Source organism: Adiantum capillus-veneris, chromosome 20, assembly GCF_014529385.1.
Source record: "Adiantum capillus-veneris isolate H3 chromosome 20, ASM1452938v2, whole genome shotgun sequence".
In the NCBI taxonomy this organism is placed as follows: Eukaryota; Viridiplantae; Streptophyta; class Polypodiopsida; order Polypodiales; family Pteridaceae; genus Adiantum; species Adiantum capillus-veneris.
Genome location: NC_140950.1, coordinates 93,001,335 through 93,018,345, shown reverse-complemented (window position 1 = coordinate 93,018,345; position 17,011 = coordinate 93,001,335). Strand labels below are relative to the sequence as shown.

At 44.6% G+C, this 17,011-nt stretch overlaps 1 protein-coding gene across 1 annotated transcript in view; it reads left to right on the top strand.

Annotated features, from left to right (window-relative positions):
• The window catches only part of LOC147432903 (vacuolar protein-sorting-associated protein 37 homolog 1-like), an 88,045-nt gene extending 72,229 nt beyond the window's left edge, over positions 1–15,816 (top strand). Inside the window, exons 6-7 of the mRNA XM_086492651.1 lie at positions 14,942–15,062; positions 15,423–15,816. Coding sequence (XP_086348777.1) covers positions 14,942–15,062; positions 15,423–15,592 — 291 coding nt within the window. The 3' untranslated portion in view covers positions 15,593–15,816. The remainder of the gene's footprint in view (positions 1–14,941; positions 15,063–15,422) is intronic.
• The last annotated feature ends 1,195 nt before the right edge of the window (positions 15,817–17,011 follow it).

The following is a 17,011-nucleotide window of genomic DNA, read 5'->3' as shown; positions in this document are numbered from 1 at the left end:
TATGAAAAGAAGTACTTTAAAATGGGAAATTTTTAAATGAATTTTATATATGCACTCTCTCATGTGTGTTGTGTTTGAGTGCATGTTTGAAAGACGAAACAACTGCAACATTTCGGTCTTGTTCACGTGAGGGGTGATGTGGATATGATAGTAACAAGATTTACTCAATCTGAACATTCGATAGAGATCGGTGAGATCTGGATGTGATTGCTAAATACGTTTCAATGATCATGATTCTCATCAAAGATCTTACTTAAAGTCAGTGTCTATTGATTGGTTTCTGCTTTATGATGGTTTTGCAGGCGTAATCGAGGGCGATTACATTTCTTTCAAGAGGGGGGTATGTCTCAAAGTGGTGACGTGGCATGACCTAAAGGACAGACTCCGGACAGAGAAGGGACAGAGCTCCTGTTGAAAGACGTAGAAGTTGTACTAACTTGTAGAACTGATCCGAGAAGCCAAAAATGAAAGGACAACCAATTTTATAAGTTGTGCTAACTTATGGGGTCCTGTTTGATGGGGCCCAAGGGACAAAGGCTAAAAGAAATGCACGGAAGGGTTGATGACGTGGCAGCTGTACGAACCTGCAAATCACGTTGCTGGTGTGGCAAACCGTACGGACCTCCACGAACTGCACTGCTGGCTTGGCACCTATACAGATTTCCGTAAAACGCACTGGTAGCCCTAGCGCTAGCTTTTGGGGCCGAGATGCTTTTAGACTTGAAGCTTTTCATGTATACTGCTTTTCGAAGGCCCAATGCATATAAATAAAGTGCCAGGTCCTCAATTTCAGGTAGATAGGCTCCTGTTGAGACAAGGACCCTCGGGCGATGTACTTTGAGAAGCATTAATAATAAAGAAATACCGAAAGGGGTACCAATCTTGGGGGCCAATCTCTCTGGGCGTGGAACTGCGCCATGCCGTGTCGTGTCATCTCTCTCTTAGTTTCGTTTAGTTCTTTTGGTTTGCTCAAGTGTGTTGTGGTAGATTCTCGACTTGGAGTGTCGAAATCCGACTAAAGGTTACACCTTTTCATTTGGCTTAGGAGCGATTTCATGGAGCAGCAAGAAGCAGCCTACAGTTGCGTTATCATCCATAGAGGCCGAGTATAGGGCTGTTTGTAATGCTACATGCAAGTCAGTGTGGTTACGAGACTTGCCGCAGTAGACAACCACGATCTACTATGACAACCATAATTGTATAGTGGAACTAAGTGCCTGGACCCAGCATATAGAGATACAATACCATTTTGTTCGTGAGAAGACCATTGACGGCTCTATTCAACTATTGTTCTACGTGAGATAAACTTGCTTATATCTTCACTAAACCTTTACCGTAGGCAACATTATCCCTTCATGCCAGCTCCCTTGGATTGGTTCCCTTTCCTGAAGCTGAGAGGGGGCGTTAAAACTACGTCTTCTTGTTCAATGGTGGTTCGATATTTCCAAGGAGCAAAGTAGGGAGTTAATGCTGTTTTATGGTTGTGCCCGACCATACCTTAGGTAGACGTACCTTCACGGCGGTGATAGACACGTGATGGAACCATGAAACCGGCCTGTTCAATCCAAAAAGGGCGGTAGACTTTACTTTAAACCTTGATTTAGCTTTCACCCATTATTAGTCGTCTATTTTACCTGTACTTTCAAGACACAACAAAGGGGAGAGGGATACAGGCTGCTAGATTGCACCTGTATGAGTAGACAGACACCAGATTGGCCCCTAACTTAGGCGCCCCTTTCGGTATTTCTTTATTGTTCAAAAGAGGGAATAAACGCTGTGGTTCCCTACAAGCTGCCCTGCACAAACTCGGCTGAATTTCCACTGTTCCAGCCCGATTTCGGCAGCATAACTGTACTAGAACCCTTCACGGTCAGTATTCCCACGCATTGACTGACTTTCCCGACGCATACGGGCACTTTGCAAAACCTGGCGAGAAACTGCAGCACGCTGAATTCTCTGTTTTCAGCCCTGAAAATGCGCCAGATCGCCTGTACAGCGGTCCCCTTGCGTCCCCGAACCTCCTGGGGGTATTAGGGTCCGTTTAGGGCCAAAACCCTAAACCTGCAAAAATACACAGCAGGCTGTAATTCGCTGTTTCGGGCTCCGTTTCGCGTGCCGGTCGCATCCCTAGCAAGTCCTCGAGCTCCCGCACCTGTAGGGCTACTTGCCCTTTGAATCGGACGAGATTTCTGGCGTGAAACCTCTCCGAATTCACCTGTACCTGCGGGGGGATTAGCCGCTAGCTAATCCAGTACCTGTGCAAGAGGCTCTTGCCTCGGCAATCGCGCATGAACCCACACAACTGTACATTGGTCAAATGAAGAGCCCACTAGAGGGGCATAACATACTGCCAAAGGGGAGAGAGAGGGCAGTGCGTAGCGTGCAGGGCATCACTCCTGGCACCGCACTGTGCATAAGAGGGAAAGCAAGCACTCCATAGCTCTTAACCTGTGACAAAATCTGAAAATGAGGCTCTCCCCTCTTCAAATTCAGCGCCACTTCTTGTTGCATAAGGCAAGTGCACCAGAATGTGCCACTTGGCACATTTAGAAGCATTTTCCCGTTTCGGGGTTGCCGCCTAAAAATATCCCAACCGGTTGCCCAGTTGACTTCACGGCAGAGTAAGAAAATGTTCCCTTTGTCATTCCGGAGGTAATGACGCCAACACATTTTCAGGTCCCAAAATAGCAGTTCCCTAAATTTTAGGAGATGCTGCCATTGTATCTTTCTAGGTCATCCGACCCTCTTTGTACACTGCGGCCACATCCAAAACTGAAATGTAGCCTCTGTAGCAAAGGATTCCACTTTGGCTAGTCAATGACCCCACTTTGGCTAACCATAGTCCTTGTCCAACCTTAGTGCTCTCTTGCCCTCGGGCCTGGACTCCCTCTGGACAGTTCCACACTAGCTATGCAATGCAAGGCAGTTAGATTTCCCGAGGGGTGTTTCCAAAAAGTGAAAGTATGGGCCTTTTCAAGTATGCGACATAATCAGTGATGTTGCATATAGGCTGAAATTGCCTGACAGTTGGAAGATTCACAATGCGTTTCATGTGAGTCTTCTCAGACCCTATGTGGGTGATGTGCCAGAAGATATGCCAGCTGAAGATCAGCCGGAAGTCGAGGAACTTGACGAGATCTTGGTCCCTGAACAGATTTTGGCACACAAAGAAAGGAAAGTGAAAGGCAAGGTTGCTAGGCGTTACTTGGTAAAGTTCAGAAACTATCCACCAATGGATGCTAAGTGGATGGAAGAAGGTGAACTTGCAGAGTCACCAACTGTGTTATCACTTTACCTGGAAGCCTTCGATTTGCAACCTACCTTGACCCCTTGAGTTTCAAAGCTACATGGATTGTCAGTGTGACAATGGCTTCTGAAACAAATGATGTACATGGTATTTAAAGTAAGCTCAAATCAAATACCTGTTACATGAATGTTAGAGCTGTACAGATTGTCAGTTTGGCAATTGCTCTTATGGAATGTCCAAAAGTTTGATTAGTGCTATAGAAGTGAGTATTTCTTGTCAGTTTGTCAAGGATACAGTGATTGCTTCTATTGAAGAGTACATGTGTAACTGCATTCTTAAATTGTCGGTTTGGGTATGCTCGAAAGTGTTACGGGATCCAACGTGTACTATAAGACAGTGGCAAAATGTGCAGCTACCATTTTGTCATTGGAAAGTTCGTGACTCAAAGCAATGGCAGAGTGCGCAGCTACCACTATGTCATTGGGACAGGGTTCACACGCAGGCAATACATGAGTCGACGAGGTGTTGAATACACCAGGGTTGACAATGAGCATGTATGTGTCGTATATGTGTCGACAGGTGTTGAATACATCAGTGTTGACAGTAAGCATGTACGACATAGATGCAAACGAGGACGTTTGAGATTTCAAGAGGGGGGTATGTCACCAGCGTGTGACTACTATCTATCCTTTTTGTTGATTTCTTTCTTATTATCTATTTTAATGCATGCTGAGCTTTGGAAACAGTCTTTCCTTGCCCTTCATCTTCTTTAACCTTGCCTTTTCAAAGCGTAAAAGCACCCAATCACCAAGTGAATATACCACTTCACGGCGGTGACGATCAGCTGCTTTCTTTTGCTTTGCCTGAGTCCTTTCTAAGGCCACTTTGACCTTCTTGTACATTTCATCCATGTCCTGAACATACTTATCTGCTTCAAATATCTTGTCCTTTGTATGCAGTATGGGAGGAACTTTCTTGCCACCTTCAACTATCTCAAAAGGTGCCTTGCCAGTTGATGAATGCACTGTATTATTGTATGCATACTCCACCAATGGCAAATACTGCTCCCACTTTCCTTTATGCTCTGACACATAGCACTTCAACAGATCTAGGACAGTAGAATTTGCCTCTTCTGACTGCCCATCTGTTTGAGGATGAAATGACGAAGAGAATTTGAGCGTGGTGCCCATATTCTCAAACAAGCCTCTCCAGAACAAACTTGTCATGCGTGGATCACGGTCGCTGACAATCGACTGTGGCATGCCATGATACTTGAAAATATTGCTCATAAACAAGCGTGCCATCTGATCTGGCTTTATCTTCTTCCTGACAGGAATAAAATGAGTCTGTTTGCTGAATCTGCAAATAATGGTCCAAATACCATCATTTCCTGTCTGCGTTCTCGGAAGATCAAAGATAAAATCCATAGCAATACTTTCCCATGGTTTATCTGGAATAGGTAGTGGTTGCAATAACCCTGGTGCCTTTTGCCTGTCAAACTTGACCTTTTGGCATATTAGGCATTCTCGCACAAAGGCATCCACATCTCTTCTCAATGTAGGCCAATAGAAGAATGTCTCAACCGCTTTAACTGTAGCATCGATACCACGATGCCCTGCTCGAAGACCTTTGCAAAACCTGGCGAGAAACTGCAGCACGCTGAATTCTCTGTTTTCAGCCCTACGGTGGGACATGACTCTCTTCCATAACTTTGCGTCGCAATGGTTTTGTGACACACAATCTTCCATGCATCATCATGAACCCGTCTTTAAGAAGATAGTGTTCATGACGTTGTCTATCCATTAGCTGCTCGAAGACCCTTGCAAAATCTTCATCATTTGTATACTGTTCTCTCATATCATCAAGTTCATGATGATAAGGAATCGACACAGCTGAAATTTGTGGCTTCCTTGACAAGGCATCAGCCACAACGTTCTTCTTGCCTTCCACATGCACAATCTGAAAATGGAACATGGACAAGATATTTGCCCATCGCATATGCTTCTCAGATAACTTTGTCTGTGTCAAGAAGTATCGCAAGGTCTGATGATCCGTTTGGACAACGAAATCTGCACCTAGCAGGTAGTGTTTCCAACTTAAGAGCGCATGAATCACAGCCAGTAATTCTTTCTCATAGACCTGCATGGTCATCTCTGGCCCTTGCAAAATTCTGCTCTCATAGGCTACTACCCTGCCATCTTGCATTAGCACAGCACCAATGCTACTACCGCAGGCGTCGCACTGGACCACAAATGACTTCCTAAGATCTGGCAACACAATGACTGGATTTGAAGTCATCTTTTCCTTTAAGAGATTAAAAGCTGAAATCTCTTTCTGTGTCCATCTGAAGGTGACTGCCTTCTTTTGAAGAGCATGTAAAGGTGAAGCAATCTCAGCGAAATTTCGGATAAACCTTCTGTAATAGGAGCATAGTCCCAAAAAGCTTCGGACATCATGCACCGTCTTCAAATTTGGCCATGACTTGATCGCTTCGACTTTTGCAGGATCCATTCTGACACCATCCTTTGAGACTATGTGTCCCAGAAAGTGAATCTCTTCCAGAAAAAACTCACTTTTCTTTGCATTGATGAGCAACCTATGACTGCGTAGCTCTTTGAACACAATGGCCAAGTGATGCCTATGCTCCTCTTCATTCTTTGAGTAGACTATCATGTCATCAAAGAATGTACCAACAAACTGCTGGTGTGGACGGAAAATTCTGTCCATCATCCTATTAAACGTAGCAGGAGCATTTGTGAGACCAAAGGGCATCACTAAAAATTCGTAAAGGCCAAACGTCGTTCTAAAAGCAGTCTTGTGCACATCCTCTGATCTAATGCGGATCTGATGATACCCACTCTTTAGATCTATCCTGCTAAACATAGCTGCTCCTTCTAATTTGTCCATAATATCATCAATTCTAGGTATAGGGAACCTATTCTTGATGGTATTCTTGTTCAGTGCACGGTAGTTGATGCACATACGCCATGAGCCATCTTTTTTCTGCACTAACAACACTGGAGAACAGAATGGAGATGAACTGGGCTGAATCAGCCCCTTTTCTAACAACTCCTGTACTTGGCCCATTATCTCTTTCTGCTGAGCCGCACTAACCCTGTACGGAGGCTTATTTGGTGGGCTACAGCCTGGCACCAAATCTATCGCATGGTCCTCGGGTCTCTCTGGCGGTAATTGAGACGGTAATGAATCGGAAAAACAGTCACTATACTGTTGTAAAAACATTGACCTTTCTTTATCTAGCACAGATAAATTTGATTCATCACAATCTGACACTTCACGTGCAAAAACCAAGTACGCAGAAAGATGCTTTTTCATTACAGAAGTAATAGCAGAAGCTGATATAGTAGGAATAGACTCCCCTTTAAGCTTTACATCCAGAATGTGAGTCTTTCCCTTGCTCTGTACAGTGATCTTTTTGTTGTAGGCATCCATGATTCCTTGTACACGAAACAACCAAGGAATACCTAACAACACATCACATCCGTCCAGTGGCATGATGTAAAATTCTTCAGCATCTACATAGGACTGGATATGTAGACGCAACTTTCCAATGATGGGTGTCACAGCCTCTGTATGGCCAGGACATGCCAAACCTGCCTCTGCTGTATACCCCATCTCTTCAGGTCTGATTCCCAACTTTGAAGCCAATTCTGGGGAAATGAAGTTGGCTTTGGCACCTGGATCAAAGAAGATAAGCACTGTTTGATCCCTAACCTTTCCCCATGCTCTGCAAAGCTCACTTGCATCTGAATTTGGCTTATCGCCCACCATATCTGGCACTAGACCAGCCATGGGCTTCTTTCCTTTCCTGTCCTCCTTGTCTTCAGAATCAGCTGGCCTTTTCTTTGTAGGACAATTGTAAGCAATGTGGCCAGGCTGCTCACATATAAAGCATTTGTTCTCTGTCCTCAGGACCTTCTTTTGCTCTTCTGACTTGCGAGGAAAACGTCTTTTCCATTTCTTTGCTGGTCCTTTTTCTGATTCAGCCGTAGCTTTATCTTTCCCTGCGTTGGCTGACTCCTGAGTCCCTTTAGGAGCCTCATTGGGAACGTGCTTCTTGGCTGAATTTTTCTTGCCTGATCCTGCCTTGACGCCAGTGTTAAATTCACAATCTTCTCCCTTGAGCAAACCATTGCCAGTGTTTGCTACCTCAATGAGCTGCGTCAAAGTAGTGACTTTTGTCTTCGTGCAGTATTTTCTCAATCCTTTAGGTAGGCCACAACAGTATTTTTCAATCTGTTCTGTCAATGGCACAAACCTATAGGAAGTTACTGGAAGTAGAGCTTTCCAAAACTTCCGATTGTAATCATCCAGATTTCTGCAAGTGGCAGCATTTAGCTGGTGCCATTCTGTCATGACATCTGCTTCAAAGTCATCAGATAACCATGCTGCTGCAAAAATCTGCTTGAAGTAAATCCATGTGGACGGAGCTTGCCCTTGAAGTAATAAAGTTGTCCACCATTGTCCCGCATTCCCTGTCAAGAAAGTGGCTGCCTTGCGGACCTTTGAAGCCTCTGTAAAGTTTCCCCCTGCATAGGCCTTATCAAACTGCTGGAGGAATGAAAGAGCCTTCTTCCTGTCATCAAACCCTGTAAAGGTCGTGAATGACACACCTTTGCCACCTTCTTTGTACGGAGTTGGCCTCTCCAGCGGCGTTAAATTGTCATATGGAAGTGACTGAAACATGGGAACACTATTAAGGTTCATCTGTGTTCCTTGGCCGCTATTAACTTGACCTGGAAATGCCATATTTGGCTGCTGATTTGTAATTCCAGCCATACCAAAATTTGCCTGTGGCATCCCAAATTGGCCCTGAGTGCTCTGAAAACCTGGTAGCATGCCCGTGACACCATACATGGGGTTAGGCATCATCGTTTGAGCACCGCCAAACACTGTTCCTGGAGTGTAAAACTGATTTCCAGGTGCATGACCAGCCATGCTCTGGAATACCGATCCACCTCCAAAATAGCCAGAGTGTACTGAAGGTGGTGGCAAGACCTGTTGCATAGCTTGTAGGTTGCTTCCCTGCCCATTAGAACCAGCTATAGGCTGCTGAAAGGTGGCGGGCTGAACTGGTACAGCCGGAAAAGCTGGCATCTCAGTCACCTGTTCTTGCACCTTAGGCATAGGTTGTGGAGACCGCATGTTCTCCGTCAAGTGTACAGGTGTTTCCATTGACTGTGCGGTATGAATCACCTGTGCTCGAGCCTTAACAGGCTTTTGAATATGATCCAATGACCCAACTTGCTGAGACGGAACAGGAGGTTGCAGAAAGGCTAAAAACCTCGGATTCTGCATTACTTGTGTGAACATAGCCATAGCAGTAGCCAACTGGGTCCTGAATATATCGTCATCTGTCTGTGGTGGTCTTGAGGACTCACCCACTTCATGTGTCTGTTGACTCTGTGAAGAGGAACCCTCTTCAGTCACATCATCTGGTCTGTCAGCTATAATTGCAATTCCCTGTGTCTGGTCTATGATCCCCTGTGTCTTCAAGCCCAAAACTGACCAAGGCTCACTTCTATGGGAAAAAGTGATTTAATCCCGTCGATGGAACCATGAAACCGGCCTGTTCAATCCAAAAAGGGCGGTAGACTTTACTTTAAACCTTGATTTAGCTTTCACCCATTATTAGTCGTCTATTTTACCTGTACTTTCAAGACACAACAAAGGGGAGAGGGATACAGGCTGCTAGATTGCACCTGTATGAGTAGACGGACACCAGATTGGCCCCTAACTTAGGCGCCCCTTTCGGTATTTCTTTATTGTTAAAAAGAGGGAATAAACGCTGTGGTTCCCTACAAGCTGCCCTGCACAAACTCGGCTGAATTTCCACTGTTCCAGCCCGATTTCGGCAGCATAACTGTACTAGAACCCTTCACGGTCAGTATTCCCACGCATTGACTGACTTTCCCGACGCATACGGGCACTTTGCAAAACCTGGCGAGAAACTGCAGCACGCTGAATTCTCTGTTTTCAGCCCTGAAAATGCGCCAGATCGCCTGTACAGCGGTCCCCTTGCGTCCCCGAACCTCCTGGGGGTATTAGGGTCCGTTTAGGGCCAAAACCCTAAACCTGCAAAAATACACAGCAGGCTGTAATTCGCTGTTTCGGGCTCCGTTTCGCGTGCCGGTCGCATCCCTAGCAAGTCCTCGAGCTCCCGCACCTGTAGGGCTACTTGCCCTTTGAATCGGACGAGATTTCTGGCGTGAAACCTCTCCGAATTCACCTGTACCTGCGGGGGGATTAGCCGCTAGCTAATCCAGTACCTGTGCAAGAGGCTCTTGCCTCGGCAATCGCGCATGAACCCACACAACTGTACATTGGTCAAATGAAGAGCCCACTAGAGGGGCATAACATACTGCCAAAGGGGAGAGAGAGGGCAGTGCGTAGCGTGCAGGGCATCACTCCTGGCACCGCACTGTGCATAAGAGGGAAAGCAAGCACTCCATAGCTCTTAACCTGTGACAAAATCTGAAAATGAGGCTCTCCCCTCTTCAAATTCAGCGCCACTTCTTGTTGCATAAGGCAAGTGCACCAGAATGTGCCACTTGGCACATTTAGAAGCATTTTCCCGTTTCGGGGTTGCCGCCTAAAAATATCCCAACCGGTTGCCCAGTTGACTTCACGGCAGAGTAAGAAAATGTTCCCTTTGTCATTCCGGAGGTAATGACGCCAACACATTTTCAGGTCCCAAAATAGCAGTTCCCTAAATTTTAGGAGATGCTGCCATTGTATCTTTCTAGGTCATCCGACCCTCTTTGTACACTGCGGCCACATCCAAAACTGAAATGTAGCCTCTGTAGCAAAGGATTCCACTTTGGCTAGTCAATGACCCCACTTTGGCTAACCATAGTCCTTGTCCAACCTTAGTGCTCTCTTGCCCTCGGGCCTGGACTCCCTCTGGACAGTTCCACACTAGCTATGCAATGCAGGGCAGTTAGATTTCCCGAGGGGTGTTTCCAAAAAGTGAAAGTAAATAGATAATAAGAAAGAAATCAACAAAAAGGATAGATAGTAGTCACACGCTGGTGACAGTCCCCACCTGATAGGTTGGTATGAGGCAGGACTCCTATTCCTAGGGCTTCTCGGGTCAAAGGAGCAACAGAAAAGGGTGAATTGAGTGAGGATCTTGTTTGCAACCGCGAGCAAACCTTCTCTCGGGATCGGCCAGCCAATGAATCTCAAATATATCATGACAGATTTCCTTGGAAACGTCGTCCTATCGCGTACCGCCCACCGAACAATTATGGGTAGCAGATCTGTAAGCAAGCGTGCAACAGAGGGTGTCAAGACGGAGGAAATAGGGAGCACTAGAGAGAGAAAGAGGTGTTGCCGGCAAAAACGCTAGAGTCGAAAAACGCTTGTGAATGAAAAACGCGATGAGAGAGAAATTGACAGATAGCATAAACGCTAGAGAGAGAAAATGCTATAGAGTGTATTGGACCCAAATGTTTGCAAGCTCTGCTAAACTAATATGCCAAAAGTACAAGGAGAGGGTCTGAATATATAGGGAAAACTTACATAGGCCCTACCTACAGCCATACCCCCATGACTTGGTAAAAATGGACCAAACAACCAATAAATGTGTAAAAGTCACTATAGTTGATATATTGCCCATATTTATAAGAAAAACTGCAAAACATTGGAGACTCTTACCCCGAGAAACCCTAGGAATAGGGGTCTTGCCTCATGACAGCCTATCCGGTGGGCAAGACAACAGAATGCACCGTCGAGAAAGTACGTCTATCTCAGGTACGGTTGTGCACAGCCACAAAACAACCATCACTTCCTGATCTGCACTTCGGAGATATTGGAGCCACCATCGGACATGAAATCTTGACAGGAATCTACTGAAACTCTTAACACCCCCTCTCAGCTCCTCGATGGGGAACCAATCCAAGGCAGCTAGCATGAGAGGAGATTGTCGCCTATGGTAGAGGTTTGGTGAAGATATCAAGAGGGTTGTCGAATGTCAGAACATACTCTAGTCAAATAGAGCTATCTCTTTATGCTTGGTTTGGGCATGAAAAACCGGGTTCCTCGCAGTGGCTATACAACTCTGGTTGTTAGAGTAAAATTGTGGTGGTCTATTGTGGCAAGCCAATCTCGGAAAGTAGCCTCCGTAACCACATTGACTCATATGTCGCATTGCAAACAACCCTATACTCCACCTCTATGGATTATAAGGCAACTGTAGGCTGTTTCTTATTGCTTTGAGCCAAAAGAAAAGGTGTAACGTGTATCCATTTGGATCTCTACTCCAGCCTGAATCACTCCATCCTTGAAGAATGATATTGGAGTCCTTACCTCCAGCCGCATAGAAAATGCCTAACGACTTTGACCGCTTCAAATGCTGCACAGTCTGAAGAGCCTGCTCCATTTATGACGTGGCGGGTCTTCGAATGAAAGAGCTGAGAAGTCCCATGAGGAAACTGACATCAAACCGGGTGTTGAGCACCCAAATAGGAGAACCGACTAGTTTTTGATAACTTGTAGCATTTGCTGCATTTGAGGGGTCATACTGCGACAACTTCTGGTTGGGATCCATAGGAGATGAGATAGGGTTACACTGAGTCATACCAAATGCTTCCTCTTGGACATAATGAGAGAGAAAGATGCCCTCCTATCTTTAATCCAAGCCGAGATTTGTAATCTTAAACTCCTTAGCCTCTCCATACTACACAGTACTATGGATATGCTCAACATGGCTACCTATGACCACAAGATCATCCACATAGAGGATAATAATAGTCACCAATCCTCCCTCTCTGAAAATATATAAATCTGTATCTGCAGAAGAACAACTAAAGGAGTGCCGTAAGGAGTCTATCTTCTGGTACCATGCTCAAGAGGCTTGTCAAGCCATAGAGAGCCTTCCACAACTTGTAAACCATGTCACTAAAATCTGGATCCAAGAACCCTAGAGGTTGCTTCACATACACCTCCTTCTCTAAGTCGTCGTTCAGAAAAGCCGAGACGACATCCATATGATGAACGGGCCACCCAAAAAAGGCAGCAAGGGCAAAAATTGTCCGAATGGTGTCACAAAGGAGAGGGCATAACAATATCAAATATACTCTGATAAATAGACTTTATCACTTGATAATGAAGCCAATTGATAGAGAGAGAAAGAGAGAGAAAGAAGATTGACATAGTATTGGGGAGCAGAAGATGGGTTGGTCCCCATTGTAAAGAGTATCTTTATTATTGGGGAGAGCACTTGAACCGAACTTATTATCACGTCCATTCTAGATCTCAGACTTGATGGTACTCGGAAGCCTCAACTTCCTAATCTCAAGGCAAAACCTTAATCCTAGGAACCCTGGTTCCTTGCTCAAAATCCTCGAGAAACAAGGTTCTCACCTTTGGAACTCATCTTCCAGTTTTAGGGCATGACATCCCTATACCTCTATGTCGATTGTATTCCTAGAGTAGAAATCTTAGGATCAACTTTGCTATCTTGGACACGAAGTCCCTTCTCAAGAATTCTCTACTCCTGATCCCAACTCGAGAGTCTACCACTCTCAGATCTGTGAATCTACTCCCAAACCTAGGGTATGAAATCCTTGGGCTGATCTGGCTTTGTATACACAAAGCGCTTTTCTTCTGCAGAGGCTCGTACCTTCCTCTGCTCCTACTTCCTCATGAAGAGGAAGTGCACCTGCAAACAAACACTCCTAGATCAAAACATGAAATGTGAAGACCTGGAACTCTACTCGGATCTTAGAAAGCAACTATTCGGAAGCGATCTCTATGCAGAGAACTCTCTCTTCCAATCATACACACAAGAGAGGTGTGTTCTCAAGTTTCCTTCTAGTAAATTAGCCCTGTCCACGACGTTTATAGGCTGAAAACAGAGAAAAACAGCAGCTTGTCGTGATGGAAACAGTTTCCAAAGGTACTTCTTCGCGATGCAACTCGTCTACTTGGGCTTGGTGACAATGGAACACTTAGGACAGCCCTAGTGGTCGTTAGCATCATCATCTGGCCCGGCGGAAATCTGCAGCAGCATGAGGAATCCTTGGAGTTTTGCTTTTCCTCCTGCAAATCTGCCCCCTGGAACTAGGGTGCCAGCATGCTTTTATGGCCACCAGGGTCTGACAAGAATAGAGGAAGGTGGGTCAGCAAAAATAGAGGAGCAAGGGGGCGCCTGAAGAGAGGAGAAGCTGTTGGCTTGCTGCCCACGCCATAAAGAGCGAGAGAGAGAGAGAGAAGTCACATGCTGCCAGTTATAGCCAGAAAGATGTGGGCGCCAGCTTTTTGGCCGTAATATTGTAGATGAATGAGTGTTTAAAAACGGTTTGAACCTGCTCAAAACTCAATAAAACCTTATAAGCTGAGAACTATGCTTACACAATCACAACCAGGCATCCCTGGATGTAGTCTCATGCACAGATGCAATGCGAACATAGACTCCTTTACGGGAAAGCATCTGCTTTCCTGGGAAGTACTCAATCTCTCTAAGGTAGTTCACGCTTGACGTACGGGACAATTTGTATGTTATGTTCTCTACCATGAATTAGTGCGCTTTGTTCATGACTTGTTCGACAGTTTTCAGGTCAATGTTGTGACCTGCAATTATGGCCTCTTTTTTGGACATGGTGGACTGCATTTTTGACCCTTTTCCATGTGTTTCGGCTCTAGCCTTTTTGGCCCTTTATTCCAGTAGGGAGGTATGGCTGGGATTTATTCCAAAACAGGAAGTATCTGTTTAGATGCTTGCAATCACAAAGGTCATATAAGGTGCAGCTGGCTGTTTACACTCCTTATGTTCCTTCCGTTTTTAGGAAAAGTGCGCCACCATGCATAAAGAGAAGTGGCATAGCACACCTCTCTCCCTCTCCCTCTCCCTCTACGCGTTCTTTTGCAGCAAAGAGCAAGGATCTAGATCTCTCTCTCTCTCTCTCTCTCTCTCTCTCTCTCTCTCTCTCAGCTGGTCACGAGCCCATCCTATTCTCTCTCATGTGCAGGCCCATGACCATTCTCTCCCTGTCTCTCGTAGGTCGCATAAGAGAGAGGAAGATGGGGGAGGGGGGCTTGCAGATCTGGCGCATAATTATGTAGAAGACAAATGTTGATAAGAGAGGCAGACGACAGAAGAAGCCGCAAGGTGTTGGCGGGGGAGGTAGGGAATAGAGAGCATGGTGAGATAGGGGTATGCACAGGTGGGGGAGGGGGAGGGATGCGCAAAGCGGGGGAATCTTTCACAGTAATGATTTTTTTTAATATTCTTCCAGTATGTACTGTATGAGTGTTTAAAGATTAAAGATTAGACTCTAGGCTATTAATAAATAGACTTTTATTTTTTATCGTATGTAACATCTACAGTAGGCTATAACTTTTGTAGTGCGATTAGTACCAAACATTTTCTACGTGTATTAATGGTACGTGATCGTGCGTGTCCACTCTGTTTCTCCTTTGTGGAGAAGTTTTTGTTTATGATAATGAAGCAGACAGGGAAAGTTTTGATCTTGAACTCAACAATTTAGGCAGATAACCCTTCTGCAATGAAGGGGCAGGTTTCCACAGAACATCATGCTAACCTTTTGTGCAACAGGTTTTTCGTACTGCAGTGTCATTTGAAGAATGTAATGGAACATTTTAATTTTACCTGTGTCGTGCTATTTTCATTACATGTAAAATAATTGGGACATTTCTTTCTCATTGCAGTGCACCATCATTCGTACCACGGAGCTTGCAGCAGCTCAAGAGAGATTCAACGAGGTCCGCAAGAAGGAAACGGATATTAAAGCACTGTTCTCTCCTGCAGTGCTTATAGAACGTCTTCAAGGTGCGTTTCGAGTGGGTCTTGAGCAGGCAAGGACTATGTCGTGCTTTTTTCTGTGCATGTTCATAGGGGTCTCCAATTAAAATGTGGTGTATGAAGCCTTTGTGAAGTACATACATAGAGCTACTATTTTAAGCGTGTAGTGAACAACATAAAATTTTTTTTAGGTCCGCATGAGAGAGAGAGAGAGAGAGAGAGAGAGAGAGAGAGAGAGAGAGAGAGAGAGAGAGAGAGATTACTCAATCAAAGGAAGTGCCTTCGTCTACTGTAGACAACCTTTAAGGGTGAATCTGGGCTTATCCTGGATTCATCTAGGTATATAAACCCTGTTACTTCCTCATATTTTGCATGTGCATGGTACAGATGCCGCGTCAAAAATAGATGATGAATCAGAAGGCCTTTTCAAGCAGCTACTTTCTGAGGAGATTAGTGTGAGTGATTTTTTACAAAGCTATCGGAAAATGCGCTACTTGTACCACAAACGCACACTCACCCGGCTAGCAGCAAAGACTTCAATGCTAATCCAAGGCTGATGAAATTTCCTGGTGTGAAAGGGTCCACGTCTTGTCTTCCAAATACTCGTTTATGTACATAATATGGTTGCCTTGTAATGATTATTATGAATTTGATTTTTTACAATAATTGAGGATATGGTCAAATGAAAGCAGGTCTACAATCATCCATGCCAACATGATTATAAAGAATTTGTACTGATTGGATGATACAAAAGGCATAGTTCTTGTGCTTTTGGATGCAATCAGGCATACTCTGGTGCATTGAATGCGGCTATATACCGTTTGTAACGTGTGGGCAGTAGTTTATAATGATATTATAACGTGTGGGCAATAATTTATGATGATATTATAATGAGTTTAAAATTACACATGGTTACTCTCCTCTATAGTTGATGCGGAGTCGAAGAGTTCCATCTTTCTTCTTTGGAAGAGTATGGGTGGTCCCCCCCTTTCAATGTTCGGCAAAAATCGTTCTCTCTTTTTTTAGCAAAACTCACAATTGTGAGTGAATTATATTGAACATCCCAAAAAATTACAAGGTCTTGTCATGCTCTTGTTGAGCCATGACATCATCCAGGGACTATAATTACATCGGCTATCAGGGCAGCCACCCCTACCAACCCGCCCCCTCCTTGGCACAGAAGGTCCATAATCTTGTCCTTCTTCTGAGATCTTTTATTTACTGATGGCCAAGATTTTCCCCCGTCCTAGGCATTCCATCTGTTAACAACAAGGCACAAGTAGTCGTAACCACGGATGTCTCCTCTTTATACTTTTTCGATAAGGAAAGTTTGACGAATTTGATACATTTTACCAATATTTTTCTTAAATTTTATGCGAAATTAATTCCTTTTTCTCTTGCTCCTTACCGGTGCTATAAGATTTGATAGCTGTCACAATTTTCCCTTTTAATATTCTGTGTAGTGAATTAGAACGTGACCTTGCAAGCTTGGTATAAGTATTACAATGTGGTTGACGTTAATCAGGAAATAGCATCATGATACGTGACATACACAGGCAGCATGAGACATGCCCTTCATTCAGAAAATGGTAGCCTTGCTAAAATAATGGTTAAAAGATTTTAACAAGAAGATGTGGCCCGATCTCCACTCCCAAATTTGTTCACCCTTGTGCACACAACCCTGCTTACACTTCACTACACTCATCATTTCAATGAGTACATAAAGCTTGGGAAGAATACCTTTGCAACTTGTATGAGGCGGTTACCCCCAATTGGATCCCTTGCTTTGGAGAAAATGGTGTCATAATGCAGCCACTAGAATACATTATTGCACCTAAAGGTGAAAGTTGCCAATGAATTCTCCGACTTCATTAGCAAAAATAAAAGGAAGGGCACCTACAAATGCGCAAACTCTTGACACGAGTTGCTGTAGAAGTCTTCATAATCTTTCCTTCATGGGTTTGGGCGAATTGGGT